The sequence below is a fragment of the Halichoeres trimaculatus genome, unplaced genomic scaffold (genome assembly GCF_033239565.1).
Source record: "Halichoeres trimaculatus isolate MK-OKI-2021-1 unplaced genomic scaffold, fHalTri1.1 fHalTri1_scaffold_1, whole genome shotgun sequence".
In the NCBI taxonomy this organism is placed as follows: Eukaryota; Metazoa; Chordata; class Actinopteri; order Labriformes; family Labridae; genus Halichoeres; species Halichoeres trimaculatus.
Window position 1 is genome coordinate 14,289,478 of NW_027437179.1, and position 18,805 is coordinate 14,308,282.

At 39.6% G+C, this 18,805-nt stretch overlaps 1 protein-coding gene across 1 annotated transcript in view; it reads right to left on the reverse strand.

The window, feature by feature from the left end:
• Positions 1–18,805, reverse strand: part of mmp24 (matrix metallopeptidase 24) — a 117,810-nt gene that overhangs the window by 42,428 nt on the left and 56,577 nt on the right. Inside the window, exons 4-6 of the mRNA XM_074665485.1 lie at positions 15,529–15,628; positions 15,073–15,277; positions 2,087–2,248 (exon numbers count right to left, since the gene is read on the reverse strand). Coding sequence (XP_074521586.1) covers positions 2,087–2,248; positions 15,073–15,277; positions 15,529–15,628 — 467 coding nt within the window. The remainder of the gene's footprint in view (positions 1–2,086; positions 2,249–15,072; positions 15,278–15,528; positions 15,629–18,805) is intronic.

The following is an 18,805-nucleotide window of genomic DNA, read 5'->3' on the forward strand; positions in this document are numbered from 1 at the left end:
ATCATCAGAAAAAAATACATGCCAGAATTGATTTGTATTGATTTGTGCATAAAGTTTAAAGTCTTTGAGAGTAAAATGAATGTCTTTGTCACATAAGTGCATGTAACACAAGTAAACAAAGACTGTCTGAAACGCTCATGCTAACTTCCTATTTCACTGCAGCATGTAAACCTGGAGGAGTTTGACTGCCAAACACTCACAGGACACATTATTTATCTCTGAGGTTCGCTCTGACCCTTATTGTTCATTAATAATGCATGGGTACAACAGACAAAGGTCATTTCAGTTCATTTTGTTGTCAGTAGATGAATTTTCAGGCTGGGTGTAATGAAACAGCAGCTCCCACACTGAGCTGGTAGATGATGAGCTGCAGGCTGAGGAGAACACGCCTCCTGAGCAACACAACCAACCCTCTTAACTGTTTCCCAACTCTGTGCACAGCATGAAAGAGTTAGCATGTTGATTATTGTTGTTACTGTCTGTGTTTTTCAGTTTAAGTATCAGGAGTGTGTTGCATTAAAGGAGATTACATCGGCAGCTGTATTTCAGAAGAAGATGCTGCTGATTAAATGTTAACCAGAGTTAAAATGTTCTCATCACAGAAACCACAGGGCCTCATTAAGCCTTTAACTTTACTTTTAAATGGAAAGGATATTACATCTTATTTTATACCCTTTGAAGTTCCATTCAAGGAATACAAACAAGAAAAAGGCAAAAAAGACAAAAAAAAATATTACAATAAAAAATGACCAAAAAATGACAAAAAAAAAAAAAGACAAAAATGACGAAGAGATTTACTTAAAAAATGACAAAAACTCAAAAAAGTCAATTGGTTGTTTATTATTTTGCCTTTTTTTTTGGCCTTTTTTAAGTTTTTGTCAAAATAAAAAACAACCAAAAAAGACAACTTTGAAAAAAAATGACTAAAAGCACAAAGAGGACAAATTAAAAAAATGTCAAAAACTCAGGATCTTAATATGTTCTAAACTGCTGAGTCAGAAAAAATGACTCCCTGTACAGTCTGTGATGTTAGATAAATTAACTTTGAAGAAAGGAGGGCGCAGATGGCTTAACGGTTTAGGTCACGCCCCATGAGGTTAGCAGGTGGTTTGAGTCCAGCCTGAAGCCTGTTTCCTGCATGTCACTCCTTACTCTCACCCCTTTCCTAATCTATCCACTGTCCTCTCCTCTATCATTAAAGGCATGAAAAGCCCAAAAAAGTAACTTAGAAAAAGAAAACAACTATACAGACTGGGAACATTTATTTGTACCATGCTGTAAACATGTTTGTCTCTTCTTCTGGCTATTTTTTTGTCCTGGCCTGTGTGTGGTTTCCAGTGCTTCAAGAGCCAGTCTCATATTTTAAGATATGCAAGGGATTAGTACACACTGCGTAATCAGGTAAATGGTATTCCCATCTTGCTATGTAAGATACACCCATCATTTAGGCTTATAATGGTCTGACTCAAGACGTTTCCCTAAACTATCAAGAACGGAGCCTCGAGAAATTGATCAGCTGACTTCTTTTTTTCAAGAAGAGAGTGCACACATATAACTTGAGGGTTGCACTCACACACACACACAAATGTTAACTACGGTAACATGATCAAGTAAAAAGCAGTCTATGACTTCTCGTGTATGACTTTAAGGTTGGTCATCTATTTGTGGCATATGGAGTCGCCCCCCACTGGCTGTCAAAAGGGAGGCAGATTTAAGACTCCTCTGCACTCATACAATTCTTGGAACTTGTGTCCACTTCTTAAGGAGGACATTACCAGATTTTAGACAGTTTCTTTTGAGTGAAATGTAGCAGCACAGCAGGCTCTGACGTTATCACTGCTCACAGATCCATGTTACATGCAGAAACTTAAGGTGAGATAATATCTTAAACCACCAACCAGAGCCCGCAGGTGGATGCAGGGAACTCTGATGGAGGACAGTGGAGACAGAGCAGAAAGAGAGACCTGAAATATGTTGGCTCAAAAAGACGACCAGGTTGGGAGGACACGTAACAGCACGATTTTGCTGTTACCTCCATATATCAATGTCACCACCATTTAGGTTGAATAAATAAGCTTGGACTCACCATAGATTTTCTGTATGCCCTGCAGGTCATCTAGTGGCAGTTTGAAGTTGTGTGTGTCCATATACTGGTAGAAAGGAGCCATGATGGCAGTGGGATCGTTGGAGTGCTCCAAACCCAACGCATGACCCAACTCATGCACCGCCACCAGGAACAAATCGTTACCTGAAGAGAGACAGAGACAAAGGGAAAAAACATTTAAACAGGAGTAAAAGAAGAGGTTCATTCAGGGAGAAAGAGAGAGGACTAGAAAGAAACACTGAAGTGTGAAGACAGGAAGATAAAAACCAAGACAAGAGGAAAATGATGAGTCCTTAAAAAGCTTCCTGAAAGATCTTTTGTCAGCAGAAAATCAGGCGATAAAACAGGCTGTAAAAAACACTTTGTGCTGCTGACGGCCTTTCTACCAGTTTGTGTTCAGTTTTTAAAAAATTACCTCCTCAACATGTCCCTCCTGTCTAAACCAGAACAAAGCCTCCCCAGTGAAACACAACGGAAGAGACAGAAACACGTTTGGAGAGTGAGCAGGAGTGAGTGTGATGCTGTTGACTCATCAGCAGTGTAATATGAAGCACACTTCAAAAGAAGAATTTGTGGAAACGGAGGCGACTGTCAGCTTGTGAGAATCCAAAGCTCCTGTTTTTTTTTTTTTTTAGGGTCCAGCATGAGCCACTTCTTCAAACGCTGCAGCTTGATGGGGATTACTTTGGAGTGCGGCAAACTGTTCGGTGCCACATCAAGTGAAAGTCATGACTGCACAAAGTGAGATTTTAAATTCATAATCTGTGACTGTATAAATAATGTGCTGCTGCTCCAGGACTTTAAATTATGCCAGCGCTCAAGATGAATGTGGAATATGAAAACAACCGACTAGATACACTCCACAGTCTGGAGTATCACAGCTCCAATGTTAAACCAGCAATGTAAAGGAAATGATGCCAAGTGTCAGAAAAATGTGTCAATGAATCCAACAGACTTTCAGCACTTTTCATATAAGCAGAATTTAACATAAAAGTGTCTTTTAGAAGCATAAAAATAATCCCAAAAAAGTATGGCACGGTTTAGGGCTCTGTGGTCAAAGGACACATCCCATGCACGGATGCTTAAAGCAGCGTAGGATCACATCTAACTTGCACAGTGGTGTGAAGAAACAAAGTGAAAGTTATTCGTTACAGTACTTAGGTAAGTTTTGGGAGGATCTATACTTTAATTGAGTTTCTATGTTTATTGCAACTTTTACTTTTACCTCAAAATGTTACCAAACTTGAGCACTCTTCTCACTTAAAGGTAGAGTGTGCAAAATATCACTTTTAACACATAATCCTGCTCAATTGTCTCTGTGTGTCTGTGTCTGCCTTGAACCCTTCCCTCTGCCTGTATGTTGAAGTTTTGGTTGTACCTGGACATTTCTGTGAAGAGAGTAGCCATGGTTACCTCAGCCAATCACAGGGCGCCCAGTGCACAAGTGACTTTACATGTTGATAAGTGTGTGGAAGAAGCTAGCCTGGGCAGCTGTTATACTGGATGTAGCAGAAAAAAAGGAAAACAACCAAAGGGAAAGGAAACACCAAACAGATAAGGTTTTTTCTAAATGAGGGTGAAGCTTTACTCAACTTTCACTTGTTTTCGGACACTTGTAGAGCAGCTCTGGACAAAGAGCTATGTGAGTTGGCTTTCTGCTAATCAGGTATAAGTCAAATACCTGTTATTAGCTTGTGCTATCATGTCAAGTCAGGTGCAAGGCCCCCGAGTGTCTCCCACAAAGAAATGTGATGCTGGAGGTGGTTGCTGGGTTTTCTATCGGTCTAATGTTAAAGAAATAAAGGTCTAAGAGGCTATATTATGATTACACTTCAGAGCTGATTTGTTAGCCATGTTAGCCACCATCACTCTTGTGTGTTTTTCACCCTCCTGACTGCGGGTGGGAGGTGTAACAGCCTAAATATAGGAGGTTTGTGGGGAGGACAGATGATTACTGATGATGCAAAAGTTTGAAGCGGGAAGAAGGGAAAACACACTGGATGGAGGAAATAACTCAAACACAGATGGTCCACAACGTACCAGCAGCTAAACTTCCACTACTGATACCATCACTTTTACTCACGAGGGAAGCAGGACTCTGTTTTACATAAAGAGTTCTGATTTTGAGCTGCTGTCGGACACTTAATGACTTTATACACAGAGCACAAAGTAAAACATTTCACCTGCTCTGTAATAGGTTTGACTCTGTTTGAACCTAATTATGGAACATAATTATCTTTTTTCTTTATCCAGGTCCATTATAAGATTACACTCTCAGCGGCCTGATGGATGACTTGTCAACTCAAAGTTAATCTCAGATTCCTCCAGACCCTTTTGTTTTGAAATTTGCATCTCTTGTAGAGATGAAGAGCTCTGGTATCACTTTGATTTGGAAACTATCAAATTCTGAATTTATCAACATTTTAGTTAAGGCCAGACTTTTTTGGTGGCTGTATTCTGAAATGGATTTTCCACTATTAAAGCTACATGAACAGGAAGTAGTTAGGTGCATGTGGTGGGTTGCATATTTGAACAGTTTGACAATTTCACAGCAATCAGTCCAATTTTGGTTTGTAAATTTTTCCCAGAAGAGATTTGGGAGCTCTGGGGGTAAAATGAGAGGATTTCCAAAATCAGAAGAATTAATTCCCTGTGTAAAAATTACTATGCAACATTATTTGGGTAATATATCCAACAAGTTTTAATCTTGGTTTTTATTTCTGCCATTACTGTGATTTCCCTCTTTTCTCTCTGACACCTTCACAGAAACACTGGTTTCTATGTCTTGCTCTGCTTCAGGTGTGCTGCTGTTCCCTTCAACCCTCTCCTCTTTCTTTTTTTAAGCTCTTCATCTCTCACCACAGCTCTTCTCCTCTTCCTCCCACTTCCCCTCCACCAGCCTTTATCTCTCTACTCCCTATGCCTCTCTCTCCTCCATGTCGCAGGAAAGATAAAGATGATTTAACAGCACAAGACGTTCACTTCATGTACAACGGGTTTGGAGGAAATCCCAGCGCTCGCTCCCCTCGTGGTCGCTCTATAGTCTTCTCCAGCTCCCTGCAGTGATGATAACTGCTCCTTCTATCGTGTTTGGCCCCGCAGTCATCTGTCGGCTTGCGATAAAGATGATGTTTGATAATGCTGGGATGAAACCTGTCTCTCAAGTAATCCCAGTTTGACTGGTCCACAGAGTCTGCTTTGTTCAGCTCGAGCAGTTCTCCTGATAAAATGTTCATTCTTAGGCAGGGGCGAGTTTATGTGCCGGGGATCAATTTAAACAAGTAGTGCCTGAAATTAGCTTTTTGGCTTACCTAAAGTTCTGCTAGAGCTGAAAAAGCCTCTACCAGCATGTCTAACTTTTAGAGACACTGCAAAAAAACCCATAAAACCTTATCCAGTGTTTTTGTCTTATATAAGTAAAAATTGTCTTATTACTCTAAACATGAGCCACACGTGTAGCAAGTAAAAAAAATCTGCCAATGGGTTAAGAAAAAATTGCTAGAGAATTAAATAGATTGTCTTAATACCAGTAACTTTTCTTTTGTTCCATTGGCAGATTTTTTTCACTTGCTACAAGCAATTCAGACCTAATTTTTGTCTTTAAATAACTTGAAACAAGACATTCTTTATGGACTAGTCAGGTGAATGTGGCTCATATTAAGTCTAAAAAGGCATTTTCCACTGAAAATAAGACAAAATCACTTGATAAGATTTCAGCTTTTTGAAGTGGAATTTATCGAACAATATGTATTTGGTTTAAATATAAGACAACATCAAATCATCGACCCTCTCATAACTGAAACCTTAATAAAATCAAGTTACATCTGGACATTTCATTTGTTCAGAATAATTTTTCCTTGATAAGCGAATCAGGCTGTGAAACTTTCTTACCTGTTGCTAAGTTTTACAGTAAGTCCCACATCTAGCTGACAAAGTCTCCTCACAGTGAGGCGGTCTCTGTCACTGCTGCCCTGCATCAGTTCTGTGCTGAAAGCTTCAGACCCACCACCTCCCCTGTGTCCACCTGCAGGGTCTGAAGCCTGGTTTGTATTTCTGTGTTGACTCTATGGTGCAGAGGCTGATGCACTACATACCTTTGTGCAATGTTTCTACATAGCTCTGCAATTCTCCTCCAAAACACTAGTGGGCAGTGTGGCCTGAACCAATCAAACAATCAAGTTTATTTATATAGCACATTTAAAAAAAACCAAGGTTGACCAAAGTGCTGCACAGTCTTAGAACACAATCAAATAAAAGCAAGTGTTTAAAAAATAAAAAATGTGTCAAAAGAGAATAAAAAACATAAAAACAACAAATAGACAATAAATAACAGAAGAGGACTCCATAATAAATAGAAAAAGTAAAAATATGTATGTCTTGCTCAACTAGTGTCAAAAGCCAGTGCAAAGAGGTGTGTTTTCAGTAAGGACTTAAAGCCCTCGAGGGTCTGAGCTGTCCTGATATATAGAGGCAGACTGTTCCAGAGAGTAGGGGCCACCACAGCAAAACCTCTGTCCCCTCTTGTTTTGAGCCTCACTCTTGGTATGATGAGAAGGACCTGGTGTGTCGATCTGAGTGCTCTGACTGGAGCATGCAGGTTCGAACACTCACTTAGGTATGATATAAAGACTTTTAAAAACCAAAAATGCAATTTTATACTGGATCCTAAAGCTGACAGGAAGCCAGTGAAGGGAGGCCAGAACAGGTATTATGTGGTCACGTCATCTCCCCCCAGTCAGCAGGCGTGCAGCTGCATTTTGAACCTACTGGAGGCGCCGGAGGGATGACTGGTCAACACCCACGTACAGAGAGTCACAGTAGTCCAGCCTAGATGTTACACTGCAAAATCTGAAATCTTATTAAGAGTTTATGTCTTATTATTAGTCAAAATGGTCTTTTTATACTCAATATGAGCCACATTCAACTTGTCAGTCCAGAAAAACTTCTTGATTCAAGTTATTGAAAGACAAAAACGAGGTCTGAATTGCTTGTAACAAGTTAAAAAATCTGCCAATGGAACAAGAAAGATTTTCTAGAAAATTTGCTAAAAACTAAAATATTGTCTTAATACAAGTCACTTTTTTCTTGATCCATTGGCAGACCACGATGATGATCTATGTTTAGACTTTCCATCGATGGGATTGGATCATTGCTTAACCAATCAATGTATCGATGTATATCAATGGATCATTACACCCCTAGTATACAGTTGCTTATAATGCTTTCTCAGAGCACTGTTTTTTTTTTTTTTTTTTTTTTTAAGATTGAACATTAAAAAGACTGAACTGAATACAGTCCTGCTGCAAAGCGGTTCATGCCATATCATCAAAAGTTCCTGTCTTTCATTTGCTTGTCATATTACTAATACTTGAAGGAAAAACAAACAAAAAGAAAAATATATTTGAACATTTTAAATATCCTATTAAATGTGATTGTTAACATTTGAAACATTATTCTGTACATTATCATTATTATCATAATTATCATTATAATAATAATAATTGACATTATTATCATTATTATTATTATTATTTCACCCACCCACACACAAAAATCATACTATTTTGGAAATGATTCGGTGGCCCACTTGCAATACTTTCGCAACTTTGGGAATTACTGCTTTGAAAACTTAAGACTGGTGTGAAAGTACGTCACATCCCCTTGGTGCTGAACATGAACCTGCTTTTTACAGCTTCCTTTTACTAAAGCATTTTAACAATTCATTTAATAACTTTTCTGAAAAAAAAGTATAATTTTGCAACTCTGCACTGCGACTCTTATCTTAAAATCTGTTTTAACTTTTTTCTTTAAATCTTATTTTGTTTTATTGTATCTTATTAATTTCATTCTGCTTTTTAATTGAATTTTAAGTTTTTTTCTTTTTATTTGTTACGTCTGTATAGCACTTTGAATTGCCTTGCTGAAATGTGCTATATAAATAAACTTGCTGTGCTTGAAATGAGTTTTTGTAAACTACATGTTACTATCATCTGCTAAGAATCAGGATGCAAAGTTTGCATTAGTTTGAGTGTAAAAGCCAGAGAAAATGCAAAAGAGACACTCTCATTTGAAAGCTGAAACTGTAAATGTTACCAGAAGGGCAGAGTAGAGTCTGAGCCACTGTGGCCACAAAGACAAACTATAACACTCATGTGTTTGTGAAAGAAATTCCTGACCCTGAGTTTGAGCATTCGTTAGCTCAAGATCCTCCTCAGTATGTTTGTTCATCTCTGCCCTTCTAGAGGATTACGGTCTTTACTCATGTTTATCCTCGTAGCTTCTACATCTTTTGGATTTTCTATAAAAAGAGGTTCAGAGAGCAAAATGAATCCAACTGGGTACAGAAATATCACAAAGCAGAAAACAAAGCAAATTTTACATCCTGCTTAGAGCAGAGATGTGACAAATGCCATGACCTGGATTTATGCTGGTGCTTACAATGATTCATGAGCAGAAATAAGCTTATTGGATGCAGAGAGTGTAAGATGGAGCAGGGGGAAAAGAATATGGAGTACAATAAGAGGGTAACAATTAATAACTGTGACATTTACTTAACACTGCTCATGTTAAGAAAATGGAGAGAGTGTTAGCAGCCTAGCAGAGGCTTCAGATCAGTAAATTATTCACATTTAGAAACAGGTTTGACTAGACAACTTTTTTCACTTGGAGCTCCAGCAAAAGGTCAGAGTCAAATATCACCACAACACCTATGTCACATACTTCAGAGCCAAGAGAGCAAACAGTTATACCAGTTTGAGCTCTGACACAGAGTCAGGTAAGACAACCTCAGCTTCAGTCAGCTGGAGAAGCTGCTTACAGGATGACAGGGGAGCAGTGTTGGTGGGTTGGTTTTTAAAACTGACAGGATAAGATGAGTGTAATCAGCATACATGTTGGCACAATTGTGCTATTGTACTGCAGAAAACAAAACTAAGAGGTCATAAAACAGAGCCCTGTGGGATGCCATAATCCATCATATGAGAAGTTTCTACCACCACACAGGAGATAAACCCTGTTAGAGCTCTGTCTGATATTTCCACGCACTCCTCAGATCATGTGGATCATGTGACCAGTGGTGGTGGTGGTGGTGAGTGCAATTTCAATAACGAATACACTGCTGAGTGGCCAACAGGAAGTCAACTTACATTACCCTCAAGTGGATTATTTGCAACTTTGAATAATTAGATAACCGCAGAAATCCCTGTATCTGTCTGTAAACTGCTCAAAACGCTCCATTCTGAAAATATCTCAAGATCTTCACAAGATCTTCACAAGACTTGATGAAATAATAAGGTCATCACATAAGAATCTCCTAACTACTTAATGACATGTTGGAGGGATGGGCCTCAAACACTAAGGTCTCCCCATAGCTCCCCGACAGGCCTCCAGAAGGCCGACCGATAAGAGGAAAGGGGGTTTGTGGAGCGTGGGGCCGAAAGAGGCAGCAGCTTGGAAAAAGCTATTCCAGAGGTATCAGAGGGAGAGTATAAAACATCCCCCCAAAAAAGCACGATACCAATACTTTAACTTGCTTTTTTTGGACAGACTGGTTGTTATAGAATTTTTTAGGTTTGTGGTGATTCTTCCTGCCTTTTTTGGACAAAACTTTTGATTGCTGCTGATTTTGTCACTTAAAGCTATGGTCTACAATTTGGAAGCTTTGTACATCTTAATGATACTGTTTATAGGGCTGTTATGGTCCTATGGTCCAATCTACACAATATAAAGACCAAAAAGAATGAAAAAAATCCATTCAGTATATCCGCTTCAAAGCTGCAAACTAGTTGACCAATCCCCTGTCTCCCTCGCTTCGCATTGTCATGCCCATGGTCCCACCTCGTCCTTCCCCACTACCCCTCTCACATCAGCTAGCTGCTCAGCTACCGAAGCGTCATAGAGCCAGAGATGACCAACTGACGCAGAGACAGCCGAGTTTCTGTTGAACAGTGAAACACTCAGTTTGACCTTTCAGGCGGAAAAATGATCACTTTCTCTAATTTCCTCACTAGCGGCCATGGATCCAACACAATCACAAACATTTCTCCCGCACGCCACAGTGCCTCACCACCACAACAAGTGCCTTGCTGTATCCACAAAAGAAATAAGTGTGATCTTACCGGCTGTCCGTTCAGCTCTTGGATTTTGGTACACACACAGCTCAGTAGATAGCTTGATGAGAAACCCGAACTGATTTGACCTGCTCACATTTACCGTCTCCTTTCCTCCTGCTCGATTCGACACAGCTGAGCAATTAACGTACACACGAACCAGCTGACAGGACGGGCACACTCGCCGCAACAGCTACACATAGGGTAAAACACAAACTAATTAGCTTTAACAGTGGATACTACTACTCCCACTACTACTACTATGTCAGCTGAATAACTCTGGTTAGTCTGTGCCTATACTGGCTAATGACTGAACGCTGCTGGTCGGAACGGGTCGGCTCTGTCAATAGATTTTAGCATAAGTTAGCCACACATCTTTAGCATTGTAAACTGAGCTGGTGCAGACACGCCGAGAAAGGTAAATCCTCGTCCACAGTGGGCTCTGCTCTGATCAGCTGGCAGTGGCAACGCCAGACCTGCTTCGCCGGCTAATTCATGCTTTTGATCGTGCTAGTCTAATTGAAAAAGCTACCACTGTGTGTTACAAGGAGGATGACTGTCTTGTTTGTTACATTTTCTGTCAGCCGGCTTCTTGCTCTGTCGGGGGGTGCATGTTGTTAGGAGGCGAAGAGGGCCATATGAGCTGGGGGGCGGGATCTTGGAACACGGAGGGGAGGGGTGAGTGAGGCTGCATTTTTCAAATGTGTCTCAGCAGCTAAACTGGGTTTCAGGTCGTAGACCATAGCTTTAAATGAGTGAATTGTATTCTCAGATCAAAAATCACATACTGCTTCTTTATGAAGCCACCAGCTGGATAAGCTGCTGTGAGCCCTTGTTTCTGAAAGTGTAAATTAAAGTCTGCTACCCCCTTGTCTGACACCTGCATGTGGCAGTGGAAACAGGCTTCAAAAATGGCAATAAGTAAAAGAATCAATGAAGCTGTTGATGGTATGTTTGCTTTTATGTGTCATAAAAATGAATAAATATTATATTTAGTATATTCAATACGCAGCTAAGAAGTCCTCAAGGGAGCTTCTACCATCTCAGCATGGAAAACAGACAACAAATCATCATCTATCACTCAGCAGAGGACAGGGTCTGTGAATTATGATAAAGTGGTGACCAGATTGTGTTTTTAAGATCCTTAGATCACTATCCAAGAATCTGTATTTGATTTGTAAGAACTGGAGATTGAGCAGGGCGAATCTGGTTTTGGTCATCAGTACCAAACAAAATCATTTTTTCAGCAACAAACTTTGACTCGATGCTGCAAAACTGTGCACGACAGACGTTGCCCCAGAGAAACTAAGCAGGAAAGCTGTGCTGAAAAAGCGACAGAGCAGGGGACAAATCTCCAGCATTCAGCCGCCTCAGCGTCTTGTGTCTTTGATGGGGCTGTTTTTTTCATCTCTCCCGCAGGTGTTAGCAGGTTAATCACAGACCGTCCCTCAGCCGCAGCAGGCAGCTTGTAAGCAGAGGTGGAAATGAGGACTGTTTGTCCTCCTGACGTCCTTCTGAAGCTGATACCATGAATTAGTTTTCCTAGCTTCTGAGAACTTTGCCGTCTCACTATCTAGTTTCTAATCTTTCAATTACTCTGCGTGTGTGTCCGTGTGTGTGGAGGGATTTGGGAGATAAAAAGACGTGGTGAGAGTGTACCTAAGTGACAGCGCACACACATATTGTGCTACACACAGAGTATGATGAATTGGTGCTATAGTTAACTGATCATGTGTCGCTTCTCTGTCTATTTTATTTTTAAAAGAAAGTTAAAGAAGAAAAATGTCTTAGAATTAATTAAAGTATGAATAAAGCTTTGTTACATCACAATAAAATGACCTTAATGCAGGAATTGTGACACTATTTCTATATTTCCAGGGTTAGCTTCACACTCATTGGAGACTTTCTCACTATCTTGTAATGTGGTAGCAAATTTAGAGCGGCACTGTCAGAGCTAATTCTCTTTTCTGCTAATCTCCCAAACCAGATCCCTCCCCCCTCCATCACTCTCTTCCTCTATCAACACGTTAGTAATTCAAGCAGAGGGAATCTGGCATAAGTCGTTTGTCAAACACAGATAGAAGACTTGGGAAGAAAACCTACAAAGTGAAGTGTTTTTCTTTATTCTCCATTTTTCATCCAATGACTAAACAATGTGGCGCTTGCAGATAGGGAAGCGGCGACTGAGGACATTCTAACGTCGGAGGCAGTTCATTTAGGAATAGCATGTTTTAATCATTCAGATGATGAATAATTTAATCAGTCAGTATTTCATGACTGTCACTCACTTGGCTGCAACGATCTAAATTTAACCTCTCCCAAAGATGAGGACATTTTTGTGTGAATATGACTCCTCGTTACTCATATCTGACTAAAAGTTGTGTAATTTCAAAGACACTCTCAAGGTTACTCTGGACCTCTCTCGCGCTCTCTTTTGTAGCACTCATCATAGACGAGTGTTTGATGTGATTCTCCTCCTTTCTGTAACAAAAACCTACATTTTCTGTGTTGTAGCCTCTATACCAACACAATTCCTTTCAGGTTTGAGTGCCCCTCACTTGCAACAGTAAAATGCTTTAGCAGAGGAAAGAAGCTCCAGTTTGGTTGACTTCTGTCTGATTTTCTTTAGCACTAGTACACTATAAACCCAGATAAGTTGAGTTCACTTAAAAAAAAGCTTGTCAACCGATTACCTTAAAAAACTAAATAATGAAATATGAAAACTTAAGTTAATTTAACTCATCATCTCTAGTAGTTACAATTATTAAAATGAACTCATTGCCTCCAAAAGATGTAGTTACGCTGACTTAAATATAACAAGCAAATACGAGTAGATTAGCTGGTTCCTTTTACATTTATATTAAGTAGGGATGTCCCTATCCGATCCCGTGATCGGGATCGGGGCATTTTTTAATGATCGGAGATCGAGGGAGACAGAATCAGAAAAAGCCTGGGGCCTTGGTTCTTGTTTTTAATTAAAATGTGTATAATAGAACATCATCATTTATTTTAGAATAGAACTTTATTTGTCATTATAACAAGTACAACGATATTGCAAACAAGAAATTGCAACCTTATTGTCACACACATACAATGTAATCTTGTGGTGCACCACTGAGAAGCTTTATTTTTATTTTGTTGATCCAAAGCTGCACTAAGTGGAGAAAAAAAGCTACATCCATGTTGGCTAGAATGATACCTTCATTTCAATAAAATAAAAAAAAACTCAAAGGACAACTTGTAGGGTTTTTTTTTCTTTTCTTTTTTCTTAATGCATTGCTGAAAGATCGGATCCGGAAATATCGGTATTGGCAGATACTCAAAATAAAAAAATCGGAATCGGATCGGGAGCAAAAAAAAGGTGATCGGGACATCCCTAATATTAAGTTAATGCAACTTAGGTCATGCCTCATGATAACTCAGTTTTCTTGTACTGCACTCCAAAGAGTCTATGCTCAGCTGGGCCTCACATTAACGGTGGTCCCTCCTCACTCATGGTTACAAAACACTGTCTCAACAAAATCAGCTCCAATTTCATAACCTTTGTAACCATTAGTGAGGGAGGGAAGCAGTAGATATGAGACCCTGCTGTTGAAATATTGTTCTTCAGAGGCCACAGGTTGTCTGAGCTCCACGGCACTGACTGGTGGTCTGTGCTCCATGGCACGGGTCTTGTACCTGTTGACTTCTGCAGAGTGCCTAACGATCAATAAATGAAATGTTTGACTGGGCTATCATGCTAGTTTGGCAAATTCTAAACGTAAGTGGGAAATTTTTTTTCTTTTTTTTGGACACAGCCAGTCCTCACCACATAGAGCATAGAGAGCTTAGCAATGCCACAAGGAGCACAGACAGCTGGTCCATGGCATGTAGAGCACAGACAAAAAGTCCATGCTGTGATGCACAGACAAATGGTCCATGCCATGTGGGACATAAACAGCCTGTGCCACCACTGCACATCCAGAAGTACAGCAGGGTCTCATATCGACTGTGTCCCCTCCTCACTCACGGTTACAAAAACACAGTCTCAGAAACTAATGATTTTAAGTTGTGCTTACTTGAACAGTAACAAAAGTTTAATCTACTCAGAAATCATCAGTTTCAACACGGAAAACTCAGACATTTGAGTAAATTGAACTTAAAAACAAATTTGATGTTTTCATAGCTCAATCCAATTTAGTAATTTGAACTTCTGGGTTTACAGTGCATACATAAACAACTATGAGCCTGAACTTCCAAAGACCCACGCAGGGGCTAACAAGAGCAGATGATCCGCAACAACCTGAACGTTATTAATTTGGAGAAATGAGCTACTAATGCAAAAAAGGGTGCATCTTTAGGAACGCAGTGTAACCAAACAACATTGGAGAAAACGTGCAGCAAAACTCATTTACAACCCAGTGATATCAAATGCACTCCAAGTGAAGTGAACAAAAAAAGGACTAATAAAAGATCATTAAACATCTGCAAAAGATGTGGGGGACGAAGAAACGGGTGATGGTATGTGGGTGGGAAGCCATGAAACCACGGTGGATGACAAACTGAGTTTAATCATCACAGTAAAACAAAAAAGACTCTTTGATTGGAGAATAAAAATAGAGAATGTGGTCAGGATTAAAGTTACTGACCAGTTAGTATAGACCGTTCTGTACAGTATCCTGACATATTCAGAGATTTCTACATCATATGAGTATGTTGCAGTTTGAAAACCTGCATGTTCAGTACGATCATCCACCATTGTTACAATACGTCCATGTTTTAAATATGTGAAAACAGAAACCCCCCTCTTTTAAGTCCACAAAGTCAGATCAATTTAACTTTTCAGAGCTCCAGTTTCTACACATCCGCAGCATGACTTACCATCATGGTTGGCGTTGCCCAGCGTCCAGGGCTCGTCGGAGTCAAAGTGTGTGTCACCTCCAATGCCTGCACCAGGGAAGTATGCGTGGGCCAGGAAACCCCCCTCTCCATCGAATGGAGAGCTGTCACCATGGAAACCAGAGGCAAAGAAGATCATGATGTCAGCCTCCTTCCCCTCGTTCTTGATCTCCGAGTACGGCACCTCCTGAATGAGATGTAAGAGAAGCAGAGTGGAGTGAGGAAGGTGAGAGACGACTCAATGAGAAATATAGTAAGAATGAAACAATACAGCTGCTGGGAGTCTATGGATTGTTTCTGGCAGATTAAAATTTTCTACACGTGTTAAAAGTTTTTTTTTTTGAGGAGATGTGATCTCCATAAACTACATGCCTAATGTTTTCAAATTGAAGAATTGAAGATAAATGAACAAAAACATCAAACATAATTTTCTCTGACCTGGAAGGAGAGCGGAGTGACCGTCTGCCACACGTTGAAGGCTTGTCGGATCGCTCTCTGAGTGTCCTTCTCTCCCACTTTAGGGGTGAAGTTTGATATGCTGCAGGAGAGAAAGAGTGGAGGAATAAGTTTAACACAACCAGGCGCAGGATGTGAACAAATCTACAGGAGTCTCTACAGGAGTCTCTACAGAGCGGTGTACCTGTCCTATCCTTTGGCTGTTACTCCCTGAAACCCACAATCTGTGCAGCAGAACTAACAAAACACTGCAGCCTTTATGCACATTGCATACACGTAAGTTTTTCACCACCTCTTCCACAACAGTCTTGTGTGATATAACTACGATTAAGGACAAGAGCAGGCTGCAGGAAATCATCTGCTCAGCATGGAGGATGATTGGCTGCAATCTGCTGTCTCTCCAGGACAAGTACGCCTCCAGGACCCTGAGGCGTGCAGGTTAGATTGAAGCCAACCTGTCTCACAGTGGAAGCTTTTAAAGGCCCTGCCAAAAAGGCAGAAATCCATCCAGTCCTATTTTCCTCAAATTCTGACTTGAAACATATTACTTGACTTTCGTACTGATCTACTGGGTGTGTCAAACGTTTGATTCTGATAGGTCAAAACCCCTCGATGACAGTTAACATCTTTCACCAACATTAGCACCGCTGGAAGCAAACTGATCACACGTCATGTCAAATCAATCCACAATGAGTTCAGAGAGTTCAAATTCTGCTTGTTGACACCACAGACAGTAAGGTGAAGTCAGACTGTTAGCTTCTTTTAGCATCATTCAATTCAATTTTGTTTATTTGACAGGGAGGGACAATGTACATTCATACACACTTAAAAAAAAAAAAAAAAAAGTAAATGTACCCAAATCTAGCTACCAAGCTAATTTCCATTGGTAGTCCCCCCAGCTAAAATATAAAAACAAACAGGTTAAATAAAATAAAATAAAATACAAGTATAATATTTAAAGGAGTCTGTTCTTCTTGTTTTGTTTCTTTTTAAGGAAAAGAAAGAACAGAGAAACATTATCATAATTAAACGTTTTACAATACATTAAAATCACATTTAAAGTGCCAGGTCTCGTGGATAAATGAGCAGTGAAATAAAATCAAGAAAGGAGAGAGAGAGGAATTTAAAAAAAAAAGAAAAAAAAAGAAAAGAAAAAAAGGGAGGTGGATGGAGATAGAATGGGGCTGCAGCAATGCAAGTCCAGGTCATATGTATTGATTTAATTATGGTGTTTAAGGGTTAATGCCAGTTATACTATAGTCAGACTGTGGGGATGAGGCCAAAAAAGGAGAGCAGAGGGAAGGTAACGAAAAAAAAAAAAATCATGTTGGTAAAGAATGTGTCCACAATGTTAGTTCCCATTAGCATGCTAATTTAGCAGGCTATACATGTTTTTTTCATAATGGATCCTGTCCAGCAAACTAAGAAATAGCAGCAGAGCAAGTTAGAGAAACTTGATGTAACTGGTCGCTACCAAGAAACTTAAACCATGAGTGGTGGTGATGATTTTTCTTCTGTATATTTTTGATCTTTGCTGTTTTTTTATTTCCCTTTGCACTAAAAATACCTGAACATATGAACCAATAAACTGATTCTGATTTTGTAAATTTAATATTCCACCTTTTTAATGTGGTGATATGGTGTGCTTACATCCCAAACAAGTCCAGCTAGCAGGAGTCCCTTCACCTACGTAGGTATAAAACTAAAGATGAATTAGGAATGTGTGATGAAGGGCATGAATTTAAAGTGATTTCTCTTTGAGGGTTATTTCCTGGACAGAGAATAGAACCAACAGAGACTGCCTTTATGTAACACTAGAGGTAGACCGATATATCAGCCGGCCGATATATCGGGCCGATATTTGGACATTTGTCTCTATCAGCCATTGGCCGTATTTTTTTCTAAAAAGCCGATTTTTGATCCGTTGTATAAAATGACGCAATTTTTGATCAGGCACAAAAAGATGAGCACCTCAAACTTGTGGAACCACTTGGATACATTACATACTTTTGTTCAAATTATATTAATAAGTTTAAATTTCTTTTTTGACATTTTAAGAAGAGTGTGACTGTTTACTACTGCTTGTTACCTTGTGTGTTTACTCAGACAAAATATTTCATTGTTTTGAAAGCTGAATAAATGTTCAGAGGACTGGACACGACTTGTTGTAATAGATTTCTTTTAGTTGCTCAGAAATTGCTGCGTTTCACAAAAATGTGATAAATATATATTTATTTAACAATCGGCCTGAATATCAAATTGGAAAAATCGGCTATGCATATCGGCATCGGCTGCCCAAATTTGGAAAGCATCGGCATCGGCCCCCAAAAAACCCATATCGGTCGACCTCTATGTAACACTGTATACATTTTGCTTTGACAAACAAGGCCACAAGGTTACTGATGAAAACAGGATACTCAGAATGCAACCTAACAAGTGCTCATGCAATCTGACGGTTAATAAAACAGTTATTGAAATGCATTATCTTTAGAGACCGTTTAATATACTTTAAAAACATACATCCTGTATACTTTATAGACTCTTTTTTCTTTCTCTCTCTTTATTCATTTTTTTTATAATCTGGGGAAAATCGTGGAATGATAATAATATAAAATTACATTGTCAAAGGCAGATAGTTTTAATGTGGTCCCGTTCTTTTAGTTATGTATTCATAGTCTGTCACAGCTATGCAATTCAGCCTTTGTCCCTGTGTTCGCTGAAGCATGTGCAACTATAAGAGACAAAGGAGGCAGAAAGGTCATCACAGAGTAATTACAGGAGAGACGTGCCCTCCATGTTTATTCTGCTGGTGGAGAGGCGAACTTTTGAGATAACATGTTTTATCAGACGATTCTCAGTCTACTATATATGCTGAAAGATAACGTTGCTGTGTAAGATTCTTTAAAAAAACATGCTTTAGTATTGTTCTCTGACAGCAACACAGAAAGCACGAGCGTTGGAGGACAGATGGAGTGATTGACAGATGAAGTGAGGGAGGGATGGAGGAAAAATGCCAGGACAAGAGAGAGACGGAGAAGTATGATCAGACAGCAAAGTGAGTGGCTGAGTTCATGACACACAGTCTGTTTCTCCACAGCGGGAAGATGCTTTGTTCCAAACCAGAGAAGAAAACGTGACAAAAATAAACATAAACACATTTCCATTTTATAAAACACAATAACAAGGAAGAGAAGGTTTATTGTTTATGAGTACATGGGCAGTGTTTCACAGCTGGGAGTGTGTGTTCGCTGTTGTAGGT